Source organism: Ixodes scapularis, unplaced genomic scaffold, assembly GCF_016920785.2.
Source record: "Ixodes scapularis isolate PalLabHiFi unplaced genomic scaffold, ASM1692078v2 PGA_scaffold0__279_contigs__length_252992795, whole genome shotgun sequence".
Taxonomy (NCBI): domain Eukaryota; kingdom Metazoa; phylum Arthropoda; class Arachnida; order Ixodida; family Ixodidae; genus Ixodes; species Ixodes scapularis.
In genome coordinates, this window is record NW_024609835.1 from 126,484,100 (window position 1) to 126,504,310 (window position 20,211).

The 20,211-nt window shown below is 42.3% G+C and overlaps 1 protein-coding gene across 4 annotated transcripts in view; it reads right to left on the minus strand.

The window, feature by feature from the left end:
• Positions 1–20,211, minus strand: part of LOC8035647 (hepatoma-derived growth factor-related protein 2) — a 72,884-nt gene that overhangs the window by 6,771 nt on the left and 45,902 nt on the right. For 2 of the 4 annotated variants that reach the window (XM_029981267.3, XM_029981268.3), the window contains exons 14-16: positions 4,935–5,017; positions 4,793–4,863; positions 4,632–4,733 (exon numbers count right to left, since the gene is read on the minus strand). In XM_029981267.3, coding sequence (XP_029837127.2) covers positions 4,632–4,733; positions 4,793–4,863; positions 4,935–5,017 — 256 coding nt within the window. Of the gene's footprint in view, positions 1–4,631; positions 4,734–4,792; positions 4,864–4,934; positions 5,018–6,064; positions 7,139–9,688; positions 9,745–20,211 lie in introns of those variants that run through there. The other 2 variants (XM_029981270.3, XM_029981269.3) reach the window with 1 other exon arrangement.

The following is a 20,211-nucleotide window of genomic DNA, read 5'->3' on the forward strand; positions in this document are numbered from 1 at the left end:
CCCCCCCCCCAACTGCCTGAAATTCATAAAAAAAAGTGGTGCGGGCCTTGTCACAATGGGTAGCACAAAAATAAAAAAGCAAAAAGAAAACACCTATTCCTTTTTTTTTACATATGTAGTGCGGCTGCGCAAGAGGTACATTAACCTCAAAATATTTTAATTATTTTATATAAGGAATGCTCACGAAAAAACGTTTTACTATCACAATGTCCGCTGCTTGCATACACGTGATGAACACCGCCGATCGCCATACCCCCCCCCAGCGCGAACGCTCGTTCCGTAAAACAAAGTAGAGCTGGGCTAGTTGGTGGAAGTTCAACATGGTGTAGGTGTAACAACAGCACGAAACAACGAAGACTAAGAGAAGAAACACACAATACCCTGTGTTGTGTGTTCCTTCTCTTAGTCTCCGTTGTTACACCTATACCATGTTAAAGTTCTGTGAAAGCATGTTTCGAACAAGTTGTCTGAAAGCACGTTAGTAAATAAATAAAAAAAAAGTTAACAAGAAAGAAGAAAAACCAACCAGGTGCGACGAGCGAGCAAGCGGACAAAAGAAGCGACGAAGAGCGATGCTGGGGAAACAAGAAAGTCAGCGATTGTGTCGGCAAATAATTTAACGCCGGGCAGAGACAGCCACCTTGTCAATTGCAAGTAGGCTCTTGCGCAACCTTCTTGTTTAGTGACTACATGCGTACGTATGTGCACGGTGTGCTATCAACGCGGGTGGAGGCGGCGCTGCTGCGTGGCGTGGACGGCACCACGAACACGGAGCTCAAAATGGGATGCTCCACAAATGCCTGTGTGCGGCATTCCAGCCAATCTATTTACCAACATTGTTATTTACCTATCATTGAAAGAAAACATGAGACTGGGACAAATAAAAAAACGGACAGCACGACATATGTCCGCTTTTTTTATGTCAGAGTTTCAGGTTTTCTTTCAATGAAGTTCCCTAACCAGCTCATCTGCATACTTTCCCTCCTTGCTATTAGACCGATGGCTTTGTCTTAAACGTTCCACAACCTTACCGACCGGGGTCGGGAGGTTCCAGGAGAAGGAGTAGGTTTGCTGTGACCTTTGGTAGGGACGGACTTTGACCTTACACTCCACAATTACATTCCAGGATATGGGGCATTCGCTGACCTCGCGATTTCTGAACGGGTCACTGCTTCTGTTATCTTCTCGACTTACATTTTTTCTTTTTTGTCCGAACAAAATTTTTTTTTAAATCAAAACAAAATTTTATTTTGTTATCTCCATCGTTTTTTTTTTTTTTTTTTTCCCGCACGCATGTATTACGACTTTGGGGTCGCACAAATTGAAGAGGAAATGTGTAAACGAAGAGAAGTGCCTTTCCCGCCTTCATTCTACTTTGTCAAGGGCATCCTTGGGTAGGATAAATGTGGATCGCGGAGTTCGCGTTGGGGTATTTGTAGCGGTGGGCATCACTCGATGTTTTCTTGGAAATCAATATTTTCCCAAAAAGTAAAGTGGGGTGGGCAATGACTTGGGTATGGGCGAGGACTCAGAATATTACATATAGTCGGCGACAAGTCAAGAACCCAGGGCGAGCAAAAGGAAGGCTGGGGAGGAGGAAGCAGACGAATGTCGGAGAGGCGAAAAGGAAACATCCCCCTCTCTCCAGCATTCTGCCTGATTCCTCCTTTCCATCCTTCCTTTCCCTCATCCTGAATTCTTAACCTGTCACTGACTATAGAAATGTAAGAGATATTGCAAAAATTTTGAGTACTGTCAGTGTTTGACACTGACAGATAGATTAAATAGGAGATTATGTTACTTGCAGCTAAAATCAGAAGTTCTGCGAATTCGCACAAGCCTACCACAACGATCTGGACGTGTAGCGGGGCTTGAGCCATTATATTTTCAGTATTAATAATGCGAAATTAGGTTTTGGTGCAATGTTGGCGCAAGTTCCTCACATTGGGTCTGAACGTAGCAGGATAAGCCCTCTGGTGTAGTTTGGTGCAAACGGCACAGCAATCACAATCACATCACTGTTGTAGGTTACACGCCTGGATCAAACATATACCTACGCCGCACGACACTGTTAATGCACAGAACTATGTCAGTGCTGAAGCAACACTATAGAGAGTATTCACTGGCGGCCGTAGCTGTCTGCGCAACTGCTGAGTGCGTGCTGACAGCGAGCTTCCACAGTTCTTTTGCAACGTGCATTCTGTACCCTCAAGATTGTTGGTCTTAGCAGCCTAATAATGTGAGCTCAGTGTGAGCATGCGCTCTGAACATCGCCCTCAAATATGGCGTCCAGTGAATACCCCCTATAGAAACAGCGTCGTTTTGAATATAGTAGCGCTGTCTTCAACATAGTAGCGCATCTTCAACATAGCAGCGCATCTTGAACATAATTATCAGCGATGCAATGCTGTATCAGCACTGTGCACAAATATAGCAGAATGTAAGCACTGCATCTGTGCTAAGACCAGCGATATTTCCAGCACTGTATTTGTGAACAGGCCTGATAAAGTTTGCCTGATATGGTCAGCATCGCCACAGCAACAGAGTTTTCTTTACGGAGAAACGGGCAAACGCAGCGTTTGAAGCCAGCAACTGCAGACACCATCTTCCGAATGTCATCTGCTAAGGTGAATACGGCGATGCCAGCCTAAGTCCGACGCGCCATTGTGGAGGTCGACGCCGAGAGCGAAAAGCGGTTGCCTGGCAAACCTTTGGTGGTTCCAACGAGGCTTGGTGCATGCGCGGGCCTGAGATTATAATAAGGTTTCCTTGAGCGAAGCAAGGGGTAACCGTGCATGGCGAAGTCTGTTTGAGAGCCTAGTTTTGGGCCCAAGCTAGAGTTGCCGTGTTGGTAGCAGATGACATTTGGAAGGTGGCACAGTTGTAGCTGGCTTCAGACGCTGCGCTTGTGTGGACGTCTATTATTGACATTTGGTGACCACAGCAGGCAAACATTACTGTGCAGAAGGAGACAGCGGTGTGGTGAGATCAAGTGCATACTTCGACTTTCGCTGTACTTTTCAATGTGTGGAACATGAACAAAAAGTTCCAAATAAGTGCTTAATGCTGATGGCTGGTTTTCTCCAGTGCTGAATATTTTGACGAGCCTTACCCGAAGAGCGCGTTTTTTTGGCCATCCGACGGCTGTATTTGTTTTCCTGGAACATGGGGCTAAAGTGCCACACTGCCAAAAAGCTCCCACCTCAGGACAGTATTTTGGGTCGGTAACACAATGACAACTCTATATGCAAAAGTACTTTCGAACGAGTTAAGCCTGCTGAGATGCGCAAAACTGTTTGGAACCTAAGTATAATCGCTTCCAGGTTGGTACCCTGCCTGCATCAGCTCCTAAGGCATGAGTTGAAGTTTAATTACCATATATTAATTAAAAACCAGTGTTTCCCTAACAAGATGTAGAAGAAACCCAAGTTCTTTTGAAAGAAAAAGAAAAAAAAAAAGTTGTCAGTTTTAAATTTTACAAACTCCTAATGCTTTGTTTCACTTCCAACTCCCTGCTGAAGCCTTACTAAATTGGCATCTCATAATGAAACATGACATTGGTAGCAGAGCTTCCATAGTTTCTAGACATGAAGTATTAAAAAAGAGAAACAGCTGTGCTTAAAGGGGTCATGAAACAATTTTTTTTCAACTTTTCCCTTCTTAGCTTTCCTCCTCAACTCACAAATCGCACCCTGTACCAAACAGTTCAAAGAGACGGAACGGAGGGACTCCCCTCATGCTCGGACCCCTGTCTGTGTACCCAAACAGGGCCACTCTCCTCCTAGAAGATTAGCCCGTCGCTGAAAACTCGGACAGAAGTTGGTTTCCTCACTCCGTTCACCCCAAAGCTGACTGTGCGGTGGAAGCTACCTGCTCGTTGGGCCAGCGATACTTTTGCCCCGTGATCACGCTTCCTTGCGCATACCCACGCGCAGAAAATAAGGTCAGGTGATGAAAGGGAGGCGGCTGATTGGTCCGGCAAGTGCATAGCTTGCACTGCACTGAGCTAAGGGGTGAAGGGAATAAAGAGGTCCGGTGTCGTGCGACGTGCGTTTAAGCCCGGTGACGCGCTTTGGGTACCACGGATGTATCCCAGTGAAAAGGCAGAGAGCTTACCAAGGGAAGGAGGTACGAAATAGTTTGTGGTGTTTTCAAATTTTTGTACTGAAAATCAGGCTTTTGACATTCTACCTTCTTTCTTTTGGCCCACTAAATGATAAGCTATTAGTAAAATGCCAATCTAAATTCATTCATACCAGACAAAAATTTGTTTCATAACCATTTAAATATTTTTCATTGACTTTCAGAATTGCCTGCTTGATAAAAAATAATTAAAAAAATAAAACTGGCTTTGCCCGACTTCTTTCAGCCCTCGATGATCCAGCAGTGTCAAACTCGGAAAATGCATAAAAGTATGTGAAGCCAATTTAACAAAGTTCTAAACTCAACATAATGACTTTACCTGAGACTGGGGTTTTAATACAGGAGAACTTAAACACATAGAAGTCTACTTGTTTGAGACTCCCATGTGTTTCTGTAGTATTGTAGTAAAACCCCCGTCTTGGGCAAAATCACTATTTGACCTTCACCAACTTACTTGCACCCCTTGTTTTTTCCCCCTTAAAACTCACCTTTTTTACAGTATACAAGATTTCCTGTTCCTTTCGAAGTAGTGACTGTGTCAAGGGCAGTTTGTCAACCTCGTCGAGTGCTTTCAGTGCTGCGTCAACATCCTGTAGTAAAGCATTGATCTGACTTGGCGTCCAGTGCAGAGTTTGCGCCGAACCCTTACCTTTCCACTCACGCCAAGGTTATTCTTGATGTCCTTGTCCAGTTCAGAGATTCGCTTCTCAATCTGACCCTCTGTGAGGAGGACGATAAGGATCAGCCCACAACCCCCAGCGTTTCCACCGAGAAGAGCAAGCCTTACTTACGTTTCATTTTCTCAATTTTCTCTTTCCGTTTTTTTTCCAGCTTTTCCTTCTTCAATCTCTCCTTTTCTTCTTCCTTCTCGGCACTATAAAGGAGCAACGTTTCCCCACGTGAATGCCATGCACGCCAAAACAATGTCTGCCCATCGTGGTTTCTGACGCAGCTCAAAAACAATCTTAACCATTAAACACCGGCGTTACTACGGCTACAGAATGGTGCTACTGCTTTCGAACTTGTAGCTGGAGCTTGCTGCATTGTATTGCCAAGTGCTTCTAGGGTATGGGTTGTTGGTATGCAGATGCAAAACTGTGCTGGAAAAAAACCTGCGCAAATTATTTCTGCAATGCAGCTATATTCATGCAGCACCAGTAGAGGCCAAACACTGCCTCAGATGATGTAATTTTACGTTCACGTCGAAAGCACAAGAGACAATTTAAATGGGTACGAAATCGAAACTTGAAATATCCGCGGAACACTTCGAAACAGGTGAAATTTGGTCCATGATATCCATAAATGACAATCGCATGCTTGTATTTTTAGTGGATGGCTACTTTTTTCGTTTCAACCAACGAATTCTGGCGAGCGCTTCAAAAGCAGTCACTGAGGCAGAGCGATGCATCTCAGGATATTTGCCTGTGACGTCGCGCTTGTAACATCACAGGCCCATAAATGGCCAAGGGTACCGTAACTATGATCGTCGTCACTAGGTGGCGCCAGCTTTATCGTCAATGTGTTACAATCTCGCCAAGTGGGAATACCAGAGGTACGGTGTACTAGAACTGAGAGGTGTGCCAGGCACTGCTCGTTCCCGCACGCCTCCCATCGGACACGCTGCGCCGTGGCACTGCTCCTGATGGGTCCGTGACGCGAGACATTCCAACGAAGCTCGGCCCCCCAACTACCAGCCGGTATTGGGAAATCGTTTTAAAATTGTCTTTCTTGCATTTACGGATGAAAGACTGGCGTTTGCGAGCTGCTGTCAAAAGAGGCCACATCTACACAAAGAAATAGGCGCTAAAATTTTGTGCTTTAAGCCTTTATACGTAAGGAGGCACATAGTGCAAATATATTTCAAATTTATTCTCAAGCCGTATAAACCTCCAGGAAGAGAGAGCTCACAGAACAATACATGTAAATCTGCGTACATTTATTCAAGGAAGATACATGAATTACATACAAATAAAAAAAAAATGGTAAAAGGTAAAAAAAAAATGACGATTGCAATGACAAAAATAAAAATGAATTTGAACAATGAAATGTCTTGGCACTGTTGCAATACAAATGATGCAAAGCGGTGAGCTATAGAGGAAATGGTGTAACACTACTTAAACAAACGTGGGCCTTTTAACATGGATAAGTCGTGGTATAGACAGTTACCTAATAACCTCCACGCTTATAGGAGACACAGGGAATCTGAGCAAACAGAATTTTAAAATCAAGAAAGAAATGTCCTGAATGGACTGAAATGCCCCCAGTCTTGAAACCTTTTTAGTATAAAGACAGATAATGCCAGGAATAAAGAAAAATGCACACGCAATGTGAAACTCCCATGTCATGTAGACACAAGAAAGCTCCATTGTGGCTATGAGTTAATTTTTTCACGTCTTAAATAAAATATTAATAAAAAAATTAAAAATGTGCAGACTAGATCGCAATTAGCACACTCCAGACGGAAACATTATGCAAATATTAGAGCAACACTGTTGCAGTAAGCAGAAGAACCATGCAAAGTGCCAACTATTTAAAAACAATTCTAAGAATCAGGATGACGAGAATGAAGCATGGGTACACAAATGACTAATATGATGAGACATTTTCACACAATTCTTGTGAAAAAAAGAAAAAGGATATCACTTTTTTTTGCCTGCTCAAGGCAGACCCTGTGACCAAACATCTGTCTCAACTGAAATGTCAAAATTGAGTTTTCTTTGTTCCATTGCACAAAGCAGAGAATAGGATGTTAGAACACTAAGTGAAGCTCAATCAAGCAAAATATCATAAACAGTAAAAGCGTGACATTTTGGTGAAAGCCATTTGCTCCGGTGGGGTATGGGTGGGGAAGTGCAGCATTAGACATCCAGAAGCTCGAAGAAGCGTGTGTAGATCCCCGTCAGATGTGCCTCACGCTCTCGTAACTCTTGGATGTAGGTGCGGAGAAACTGGAGCTCCTTGCAAATATCAGAGAGATGAAGTCCTCCCAAGGTTCCTGAGTGACAAAACGTAATTGGTGCTAAAAAGACACCTGTTTTGGATGTCAGTTGCATGGGATGGTAAATCCAGGTTCAATTATGGGAACTGAAGTTAAAAGCCGACAAAACTAGCTCTAACAAAATACCACAGCCCAGATAGATAGTACCACATTTACTCAAATAATCGCCACATCATATAGAGGGCGACTAAAGTCACCAGGCTCGATCTAAAATGGGCTGTAAAAATCTGCGTCTGCACGTAGCTATCTAAACTTTTGATTAAAAGTGCATTTATAGGTTGGTTTCTTAATGTAAAATTAGAAAGCGTAGCTCCCTTTCTTTAAAAAATATAGGGCCAAAAAACTTGCCGGGGTTCATGGCAGCCGGCGACACAGACGACGGAGTTAAGTGGCGGGACGCGTTTGGCGCACATACTGATAGATGGTGCTATCTCGTTATCGAGTCGCATTCGGGACGACCGTGGCCTACTAAAATTAACATAATCTTTGTAAAACACCAAAACATAAAGCAAAAAAGAAAAAAAAATGCAGTTGCATATTGACGGCGCTTTGGCTGCCGACGGATTTTGTCTGTGCGCCGGCTGCTTTCTTTCGCTTGTTGGCTACACCTTCCGACGCTGATCCCGACGCCATCTATCAGTACGCGAGGCAAACGTGACCCGGCACTCCACTTGGTCGTCTGCATTGCTGCCTGCAAATGACTGGCAAGTTTTTTGGCCCCATTTTTTACAGAAAGGGAGCTACACTTTGTAATTTTACATGAGAAAACCGACCTGTGAAATCCACCTTTGACGAAACATTTAAAATTGCTACATGCAGGTGCCGATTTTTACGGGATATTTCAGATTGAGCCTGGTGACTTCAGATATATGACCAAGATTTGCGACTCTTTCCTCCAGCAGAGTTCACAAACAGCCGATTCCTGCTATGTACACAGTAGGCAAAGCACACGACAAAACTCAAAAAGTATATGTTGCCGAAAAAAAAAAAAATCTGCACCGGAATTGGGGACATTAAGATGTCATGCACACTGCCTCATTACTCGTTAAGTAGCTTTAGTCTATCTATATGATCAAGGGCATGTAAAAAGTGCAGGCCTTTGTCATAAATGGCACAACTATTGTTTGAGTAAACAAGACAAATAAATCACAACCTGCAGCCTTTTTGGTCATGGTTGCATACTCGAGTCTCATGTCAAGGAGGCCCTAATGAGTATGTAACTTAATAGCAAGTTAATGCCACCAGATCAATTTCCCTATATGCCAAAAGGATGAAATATAGGGCCACTGCTGCTTTTATCATATTAGCTGTCTAATGTTCTATACACATTTTGCTCATAAACCAGTACCTGAGAGGACCTTTCTTGCTACACTAGAATCAGAAACTATTGCTTAGATAGTGATGGTTCATACTCTGCATGAGACTATTTACCAATAATTTTGAGGGCACGATGAACCATCAAAAGAAAAATAATTATATTGAAAGGTTTTGACAACCTAGAGTGTGCACAAGCAAGCAGGAAACATTGCTGGAGCAGATAAAATTAATCGGGGCCAGTTTTTGTGGCAATATTATGGAAAGCATAGGTATGCATACTCATGTCAAAAAGTCTATAGAACATGTGTAAGCATTAGTGCAACTGACACACTACTGTAAGCAACTCGTGTGTGCCATCAAACTGCCAAAGCATTTCTGAAGGAAGTACTTCCCGAGTATATGTCGTTTATTAGCCGATGCACAAAACACATGGTTGTCCCTGAGAGTACTACCAGAGCCACTCTTGAAAGAGCTACCTGAAAAGCCATTTCTAAAAGGGTATCCTGACCAGAAAGCCTGCAAAGTTCCCCACATGTCTCAACAACCTACCCAGTTTAGGATCATAATGAACTTGGCGAGTACGTAACTTAGCCAAAAACAACTGAGAAGAATGAAATGGTAATCTGGGAATCGTTGCATTACTCAACAAAGCATAACCCCTATTTTTGTTTCAGAACTGAATTGAGAAGTCCAAGTCAAGAATTTATGCAAATTTCTCTGTGTTGTATATCTTAGCTCATCTGTAGAATCCACTAATGAACAAGCACACAGAGGAGAAGCTGAGAAACCAAGAATGAATTTCTGCACTCCTCTAGCAAACCATAAGGAGAAGTCAACTATGACTTTTAAATTAAGAATAAGAAAAATCAATAAATAATAAATTGGTCAAACTAGAGCGGGAGTGAAGAATTTCTTTTTCACAGTCTCATCCTTAAATAATTAATTGAGCTACATTAGGATGCTCAATTAGCATGCACTTCTCAGATGCAAAAGATAAAATAAAAAAATTGTGTTTTTAATTTTTTGGGGGAGGTTTTTACACACATAAGTGATTAGAGTAAATTATAAACAAAGTGAAGCATGGGCTCAAAGTGTTAGCTAATGTCATCAAACAGAAATGTTAAATCATCCCATAAATAAACAAGTTGGAATAGGGATGGCATGTTTGCATGCAATTGCCAGCCCAATGGCTCACCATGCAGTAATGTTTGGAACAAAGCAATCACTCACCATTGATGTCAAACTGCCGCAATTTTTTCTGTAATGTTTCTAACGGGAGGTTACTTCTGGAAACAAAAACGACCGTTTTGTGGAAGGGCACTGCTGAAGCTTGTATCGAAAAAAAAAAAAGTGAGACATTGTACAACATCAGGCACAAGTTGAAACTGCAGCAGCGTAAAATGACATGTTATTCCGATATCGACTTCCCAGCCGAGATGGTTGACAGGATACAATCAGGAACGTTTCTGGACTTTTTCCAGTAATACAAGAAGTATTGAGGTGCTTTTCCTAAAACATTTAAAACTTCTTATATGCACAACCCGAAATGCTTGCATTCAGGGTTAATATGCTCCCACAAGTTGGATATGGGATTCTGAATGTCAACTGGGAATCGAAGGGTATTTTGACAGGGCTGCTTTAAGCTACTACCACACTAGTGTTCCTACTGTGCAGTTGGAGACAAAGTGCAAAAGCCAGCGATTCCAATTTAAAAATAAAGAAAAATATGAAAAAAAAGGTATCATATTTATTTGAAAATGGGTCGGCCTTTTTCACCAACGGGCCTGTGTGTCTACTTATGTCGAGAACCCACGAAGACCAATCATTAAGACTTATGAAAGGGGCCACTGAATGGCAAAGCGGAGATAATGTTTGGAATAAAAAAAAAGAAGTGATCCACACGAAACTTATTTCTGTGTTCCGACGTTATTGGTACCTCGTCATTTGCTGGGCCTCTTCCGTAAATCGCAATATTCGGCTCTTCTAGAGTGTTGCAGATAAATACACGTGCAGGCAACGTTAATAAAGAGGTCAACCTATTTTTCATTAAATACGGTAGGATGAATAATAACCTCCTTGTTACCAACCAAGTGATTTGGAAGAAAAAAAGTTTTCTGATGTTTCATTGCAAAAAGATTAAGCCCTGGTGGAGATTAAACATAAATTTAGTACAGCTGAGGATGTACCGAATTACTACAAAAACATAAGTAAGACAGCTTGGGGCAACCGGCTTCCATCAAGTTGTGGCAACCTCAGTTGTAACTGAATTTCTACCCTTGAGCAGCAGCGCTACACTTAGGAGGAAAATCCCCTAAGTGAATTTGCTGCAATGAGGATGAACAGTCCATGCATCTATACATATCCTAAAAAAAGAGGTGCCCTTGCTAAACAAAAAAAAACATTCAAGGCACCTATGCGCTTCTAAACCCGGCGTAAACTTTTCATGCTACACTGTCAAGGCTAGCTTGGATTCCAGTGCGCTGTGAAAGTTACTTCCACGAGCGAGATACAAGACAAAGCCATATGCCGGTGCAGCAGTGTGAAACTGGAGCACTGTGCAGACCAGGGTAGCCTTAACAACATTGCACAATGGCAAAAAAAAAAAAAAAAAAATCATAGATTTTTTGCATTGCAGCATAGAGTTAAAGTAGCTTGGCTTTGATATTTTATCAAAGCAATTTTTAAGTGCTAAGAACCTCGTTCTAGTCAGTGCAACAGAAGAGCATGGCGGCAACAGCAACATAAAAATAATTACTGTAAATAATGTCAATTTCAGGAGTGCTATATGCCATGAATTTGGCCAAAGGTAGGCTTTCGTAACGTTAGCGTTACGTAACGTTAGTATTATTCTCTAAAAGGAGAAAAGGCAGGTTAGAGATGGTTGGTTTTGTCCAATGCACTTCTAACGCTGTCACATTTCGAGGAAATTATGAACATGGCTTGTGGCGATTGGCCCATAACATTTTGTAACTAAATACAAGAAATTTTAGGGCAGAAACCAGGTACTTGCGTGACTATTGTCACCAAGGTCACAAGACAAACAAAAGAAGTAAAGAAGCTGCGTGCCAGATGCTTCTTCTAATATGAAGGAGGCATTGCCTTCCGTGACTATAGTCCACCATCTTAATTTAAGGCCGATTTTCGCCGTGTCTATCAGATCCACAGGATCCTGCAGGTGAAGTTCTTTCACATTAGCAATTAAAAATGTGATTGTAGCAGTTATGCCGAGGCCCTCAGAAGCATCTCACTAACTTTTGAAAAGAAATGTCAGTAAAGGTATGCAATAGTGTGTTCAGGTAGGTTCGGTTTCCGACTCATGGCTGATTCAACTTAAAGGGATACTACAACGAACTTTCAGTGCTTATTTCTTGGCCTATTCGTGTTCAATGGAGCATTATCACATCCAATCTCTTGTTGAAAAAGACACGAAAAGGAATTTTAAAACGAAGTAAACGATTAGCAAAGAGCACCTGGTGGATGTCGCAAACCCCTCATTTGTAATGCCTGTCTAAGAACCTTGACAGGTAGTGACGGTAACTGTCTCGCCTTCGGCTATGACGAGAGAAGAGCTGAAGGAGAAACTCCCCTCTCCCCGAGGCAATCTCTTTTGTGTCCCAGAAGTCGCTATTGTCCCCCTAGAAGATTATAGAAGATTAACCCGTCACTCAAAATTTGAATACAGACAGCCTATCCAAGGCCGTGTGAATGCCATGTGACCTTGAAGGCAGGGGCACAGCGAAGCGCAGAAAGAGTATCACGGGCTACGTCCACAGAGCGGGATGGGCTGGGATAGTTCGCAGCGTCCGCTGCGTCCAGACAAAAAGTCCCGAGACAAACTACGTCACGATTACGGCGAATGTGACGTGCTCTCCACTGGCTGCTCTCCAAGCATTTGCTGCTACAGTGGGCCGTTTATAACGAAAAATACAGCCATCAGGCTCAATATACAAACGTGCGATTGTCATTTACGGATATTGTGGATCATGTTCAGCCTATTTGAGAACACGACAGGTATATTTCAAATTTGGTTGAAGTATCCCTTTAAAATATGATACAGTCGAAACTCAAAAATTCAAACTCGAGGGGGACCGAAAATTTGTTTGAATAAAGCAAAGTTTGAATTACCGGTGGTTTTCTCCCACAGAGACACATAGGATGGGACCTGCATGTCAATTTGAATTATCCGCAAGCTTGAACTAAGAGTGTTTGAATTACCAAGATTCGACTGTACAATAGGAGCTTTTAGTTACGTGCAATCTTTTGAACATGTTTTTTCTCATTTATACTGATCCTAAACGAAGCGGAGGGTTTTAATACTGCTTCCACAATATTAACAATTTTCTCGATTTGCTAGCATGAGCAATTTTTAGTAAATTGTAGGTGATTGCAATAATCAGGTCCTCACAAAAAGGAACTCGTTTACAGTTGTTATTAACAGGCATGAAAGTAGGCTTGTCAGCCTGTCGTCAGGCCATCATGATAGCATTTTAGAATGTCCGCGATCACATTAGAATTGATTGATATTTGAAGTGTGTAGGGCTCTAATATTCCTTTAGGATTTTCACACAAAAAACAGACCTATTTTCCTTTATTTAGGTTTTTTATCTCGCAGACTCAACTTTTTCACGATTCTTATTTATTTAGCAAAAAAAAAAACCCATTGGCGGTTTTTTCTACAAGCTTTCAATGGCAACGTTTGTTGCGCGGTAGAGCTAGGAATAATTTTCGGGGCAGGGGACGGCTTCAGCTTCAAAAATGGCAACGTGACATTGCTTTTCATCTCAGGGATAAAGAAAGTGGCCCACTTCTATGCCGTTGCAATGTTTCAGTTCATTCCTGATTTTGTTTGGGCAACACCGAACTGCAATTTTTTGGCTAATCTTGATAAACATGCATATGCACAAAGCAATGTCGCCTACGAGGACCAAACAACGAAAGCAGACAGCCGTAGCAAAAGGACCTCCTTTTGGGGTTTCTCGGAGCTGCCGCTACTTGGAGCCGACTTTTGCTAGAGTCGCAAAGAGGCACACCTTTGACAGGACCCATACCCATAGTGTGATTAGTCCCAGGTATTCTAAGACACCTTTCGGAGCAGCCAAACATTCATTGTGGAGCACCAAAACAAATCTTTAGACCACAAGCAAATACTTCATTCTCATTTGTGCTTGTGCAAATACTACATTAAGATTTATAAAGAACCAAAAGACAATACCATCTTTGTTTGCCTCATATAAAACCACTGACTGGAACCAACTGCAGAGGTTCGATACCAAAAACATTCAACTGGCCGTCAAGTTGTGCCTAAAAGCACAAGGCACAAAAACAAGAACTCGTGAAAAGAGCCCTCAAGCTTGTTTAAAAAGCTCCAAGTTAACAATTCAAGGGCACAGCATTACCACCCATAAACAGTAATATTAGGAACTGAAGCAAAGCTAGACCAAGTAGTGTTCCAGAGAAATAATGTTTATAACAGAATTATTTCATTACAAATTGAATCTTTTGTGTGTAATAGATAGAAAAAAGTTGTCAATTAATTATGCACATTAATGGAGTTTAGCACATACACAGTTCTGTTACTGTCAGCACGTGGGTGATAAACAATCCCCATCTACCATCAAATTCTGAGAAAGCACCCACCTAAAAGTTGCAGATAATTGCGAAAAATGATTGATGGGTGCTCCTTAGGTCTGTGAGCAGTACAGCAGAACGAGCTCGTACTAGGAGGACTCCTGCTTATGGTGAATTCCACTCGCAGATCTTGGGCGCTCCAAAAGCACTCCATTTAGAGCGCGCATATTCCGCTCACAAATTTGGCTCGAGTTGGTTGTCTTCCGCTCGTAGGTCTCTGGCAGTGCCCGCTCCACGGAGTGCCTCAAACACCGCCGAACTTGCTCTGCGGGATTTCACAGATCTTTCCGGAAGTTGACAGAGCGGCCCACGTGATTTCTTTTTAAATCGGCAGTGCACATGCGCGGCGAGGTTTGAGAGGTCGGCGGGCCGGTCGGGTTGTCGAGTTGGATCTGTTCGGGTGCGTCGGTTGTTTACGCGAGATTGTGACGGTTCAAACGTTTCTACCTTGCGTAGATCAGGGATACAAAGCCGGGACTGTAGAGCGTGGTAAATCGAAAGCGCTGACATCTGTGATCGTGAGAGGAAGAATGAGAAAAAGAACGACAGAAAAGCCGGAGACAGACGCAAGGTTAGGCGTATTCATTCTGCAGCCAATGATTGTTTACCTCTTTACACTGCATTCCGCCGGCGTTTTCCCGTGCAATAAAGCAAGAAGAGATTAGGCAACGACCGTGCAAGTGATGGTTTGTTACCTCTGTGTTTATTAAAGTCGTACCAGAAATCTGAACTCCACCACTGGCAATCGGTGTCCGTGCCCCGCCGCTTCGAGGCGTCCGAAAGCTATGTGAAGGTGCCGAACGCGGACGTCTTTGTTATTTGTGACATGAGCACTGTGGTACCTATTATTTCGCTCGGCCTGTGTCGCATGTTATTTCTGCAGCTAAGCAGTGACAGTTGTCACTGGTTGTCAGAAAGATCAGTCTGCTGAGGCGTTGGTGGGCTTGTCAAGTTCGAGCAGCGGCCGTTTTGAACGGCGGAGGGGGAAGCAGTGGGGAGGGGTGTAGGGGAGGTCGCTTCAAAAATGCAAGTTTATATTCCCCTCGTCGATTCGGGGCGGGTTCCACGGGGCGGAATTTTGCCTCCTTCGCGGATTTTGGAAAGCGTTCCGGATTTACGAGCGGAATTCACCATTAGTCAGATGTAAAGGCACAGTAAAGCGGTTCGGTGGAACCTTCCATTTTTATAGCAGCCACGCTCTTCGCGTCAAGCTCGCTGTGTGCTGTCGCTCTCATATTAAGCTTCGCCACTTTGCATTGGCGTGCTCAAAGATGTGGCTCACGCGGAGGAGCATCCCGATTAGCTCAGCGGGCTCAGAAGTTGACTGGCGTAGGTGTTTGGTATGTCCTTTGCTTACACTGTAAAGCACTTAATGTTTGTGAGCACCTAATTTTCACAACAACTTGTAAAATTTGCAAGCTTCAATCGGTGCAAACATTTCTATCGTCTGTGGAGGCGAGTTTCAGCCTTTAGAATTCGCTAAATTTAATGGACACGTCGCAAATATGACCCTGATTCCCAATTTGCGAAAATTCATGTTTCATATTTCAAATGCTTCAGTAGGGGGTGGCCACTCGCTTCAACATGGACGCATGCTCGGCATTTTACAGCAATAAAGAGTAACATAAAGAACTTATATTGCACAATGCCTAAAATTTCACAAAGCGAAAATTATGAGTGATCACGTGAATATGCCATCACTGTCGTGGAATTGAGGAGAAATTTAGTCCCAATCGCAAAATTTCTGTCCAGCAAAATATACCTCAGAGGTATGAACTTACTGTAAAATACTGAGGAAGCGCCCACTATTAGGGTTTCCCAAACTTGGGAATTTTCCAAATGAAACGTTAAGGGGGAGTGACAACTTATGAACCATTCTCTCAAATTGATTCAAATTTTCAGGGTGAATTGAACCCCATTAGGATTGATGACATCTAAAGTTTCAAACTTGTAGGTCAATTCTACAACACACTATGCTTAACAAGCTCCAGAAAAAAGTTACTTTATTAGGAAACGTATTATATAAATCCATAAAATGGATTATAATTGTGAAATAGAATACCCATAGTGCAAGTTAAGGTCAAAATGAATTGTAGAAAATGCAATTCTGGAGAAAAACAATAACACCAAAAAAAGCAAATGATTTTAACAATTTTTTGTGTTTTAAAATAGTCAGTTTTTGTCGTGAAGAATTTAGCTTTTTCAGATTATGAGTATGTTAACTTGTTCCTCAGAAAATTTCAGTCCAGGACACCACTGATTGATATCTTTTTCAATGAACGAAAACTTTCAAAATGTCAAATGATACATTTCCTCATATCACATTTCCTGCCAAAAAGTGAAACTGAGAAAAATGCCTCTGAAGTTTGAACTTAGGTTTCTTTCTTTTCTATGAGTGTGAGGTAAGCTAGAACCTTTGAGACTTCGTTATTCCCCTTGCAATAGCTACCAGTTCGTGTTGTTTGTAGGCAAGCTAACTTTTGTAGCAGGCATTCCTTGACAGATAAACTGGCAAGGTAAATTTCACTACAAAGTATGTAAATTGTGTTTTGCCTTGCTTTGCCTCCTACTAAAGTTTCCGATGAAAACTGGTAGTATTTCTAAATAAATAAATAAAGAACTAAGAGGTAAATCATACTAAGGAAGAGTAGCAAAACAGGAATATGACCTGAAGTGGAAGATACTGTGAAAGTGTGTAACTTAAGATGGCACACTATCACGTCACCAAGCAGGACCAATTGTAAACCCTGTTTCGGATCTCATCCAATAAGATATCTCAAACCAAATTTTCAGGATTTTGTTTTTGTTTGGATGTACTATAGGGTTCCCCTGGCAATTGATACTTTTAAACTTGGAAAGCTTCTACGGGCTAAATCTAGGGTAAATGGCACTTCCAAGGAGGGTGAGGTGTTCTGGCTGTTATACGAGTATGAAGCAGCGCTAAATAAAAAATGCAAAAAACTTGCTCCCAGCTGACTCGGAGGGCTGCCGACATGTCGAGATAAATCTTGCATGTTTATAAATGAAAGTTTCTGAAACCATTCTTTGGAAGTTAATAAACATAAACATATCATTTAAAAAATAAACAATGATTTTCTCTGAAAAAATTTGAATTCTGAGGCCATATCACCCCTAAAGTGTCCGATTTGACTGGACAAATGCCCATGTTTAAATCAACCCAGTTTTTACTGCAAGTGGGGTAGGGGCTCCCCTGGTACTTTACGATAGGGAATTCACAAACTTGCAAGCCTACCGTGATGCGCAATACAATAGTCCTTGCCCAGTGATGCGATTGGCCGGAGTAATTTTGGAGCTCCTTTTGGAGCAGCAAAAAGTACCTTTGGAGCACATGCACACACTTCATTTATGTTTATACCACTGCAAATATTATATGTTAAAATTCTTGTGTTGGCCTATGCAACTAAAAATTACATGCATGTTCATTCGACCGAACGCAATGAAATGCTTTACAAAAACGCCGTTAGTGAAAGCAAATAGAAAAGGAAATGATGATGAAATTGTTGTAATACAAAAAGCACACATCAAAAATGACATCTAAGGCAACCTCAAGAACAACATCTATACTCTGTTGAGCCTTACGTCCGAGCGCAGAGGATGCTATGAGCCATTAAAGCCAATTCAAGGCCGTATGAGTGTCACGTGACCTTGGAGAGGAGGCACAGCAACGTGCAGAAAGCGCATTACGGGCTACGTCCACAGAGCGGGATTGGCTAGGATAGCTCGTGGCGTCCACTGCGTCCGGACGCAAGGTGAAATGGAGTATCGGACGACCTCTAGACAACGGCTAGGGCGACCTCAAGGACACCGTCCAGGACGACGTCAAGAGCAACATCTGGGACGACCTCATAGACGTCCTCTAGGATGTCCTTTAGGATGACATCAAAGACGACGTCAGTTTACGTCAACATTAGCTACCGGCGCTTACGCGAGCAGAGCCTAAGCAACCGACGCTTACGTGACCTTGATTACACAACCTTGAGGACATGACCTTGATTGTGGCTAGACCTATAAAGATCCCGTTTTCAAAGACATGTCTAATCTATCTTCTTACTTCTCTGCAACCTTTTGTTAGCACCAACTACCCGGCAGAGGAGTTCACATAAAGTTTCTTGCATTGCCCGTGCTAACTATAGAATTTGAGAAAGATTACGCCAGAACATTGCACTCTATCATAAATAATAGCAGCAGTTTTATTCTTAAATATTTACTGCAAAGTAGTGTCGTTACATTAGCACTCACCAAGTTATCTCCCCCTTTTTTTGTTCTTTTTAATCTACCCGATGCCTGCGTGTTTAACATACACCGCTTTGGAGGAGTGCTTGCCTCTTAGCACGCGGGCGCACTGCAGCAAAGCAAGATAAGCAAAATCGCGATGCTTACTTCGCGGTTGTTTCACCGCAGTACACAAGAAAGCGGTGAGAAGCGCACTCAACAAAGCTAACTACCCGCCAGGGCAAATTGCGAACATGACTTGATACTGCGAAAATTCCTTATATTGTCAGTGTCTGACAGAGAAAACAAATCGAATAACATGTTATTTGCAACGATAACTGGAACTTCTTAAAACTTGCACAAGCCTACCATAACGATCCGGACATGTAGGGGGGCCTCAGTTATTATATTTCCAGTATTCATAAAGTGAAATAAAGTTTGGCGCAATGTTGGTGCCGATTTTTGACATTTTGGCTAAGTGTAGCAGGATGTAGCAGGATAAGCCCTGTGGCGCAGTTTGGCGCATATGGCACAGCAATCATGTCACTGCTTGCCTTAACAGCAGAAATAAATTACGTGTGTGATAGCATAACTTGGGTTCCATGTTTTTGAAGTTTATTTTTCGTGAAATTCGGCGGGGGTTTCCCAGAGCTAATTTTTGTTAGATTTTCAATGTTCTAATATTCTGAGCTTAAAGGAGCTGTGCAACAATTTCAGGGCTTTGCTTAAATAATTGTGAAAGTTGATGCTTGACACTTCTGAAGTGAACTACAGAAAACAGATTTTGCCTGGATACCCTAGTTTTTATTTTAAAAAATTAAAAATATCCAGGTTTTTGCCATGTCTCAACTCGTACATCGTCTTCCAGGTCACGTGCGCAGTGACGTCGATGGGGTAGGCGTGGGGTTCAGGTAAAGTTCTCTCTTTAAAGCCATCAGTGAGCAGCGACAACTCATCCGCTCGCGACCGCGTGACCACGTGCTGGCGGGTGCCGCGCGAACAATATGGTGAAAGGAGGAAAGTCTCATCCGGGTCCGGCCATACCCGTCCGGCTCTGTCCCACCCCCCTCCGGCTTCTGGCGGCTGTTCGCGGCAGCAGATAGAGCTAACGGTTTTGTGGACCTAGGATACGTAGGTGGCGCCACTAAAACTCAGAATAAAAGTTTTGTCGATGATGCCAGGTTTTTTGACGCAGTTATATTCATGTTAGAACGACAAGATTTATAGAAAAGTTACCTTTTATCGAGCAGGTATTCGCACAACTTGCTATCTTTCTGCAAGACCGCCTATTGACGTCATGCCGCGTGTTTCTCATGGCCACCGTCCGCGGCTGCAGGTCGGGGAATATTCTACTTTCTGCCTCGCTATTACACGGCGGAATCGCAACATTTCGATGAAAGGAGGTGTGTTTTCTGTCATTTGTGACAAGGTGAACAATATCAAAAGTAGAAAATGCCGATTCTTTCAACGTTAAAATTGTTGCAAAGCTCCTTTAATTTAACTATGTTCCCAATTTTCAAAATTAAAAATAAGCATAAATATTGTACGGACGAAAGCATACCCTAAATTTATAAAAACCTACAGGTACATTTGTGTATTTACATTTGTCTTTGGTGTTCTTGCCATTTGCAGCACAGTTATACCTCTTTATACCGAACACTGGTATAGCAAATTATCGGATATAGCATTAGTCATGCTTTATTTGGATGGGAGTTCTAGTTATATAACAAAATCGAAACCGTGAAATCTGACGTGCTATCGGTTATAGCGAAGCAATTCATGCTTTTCTTGCGTCACAAAATACTACCAAGGTTATTAAAAAGTAGAAAAAATACGAAAAGTAATTTCTAAACGAACAATTCCGAAAGTTTAGATCGCGTGCTTCGGGAGAT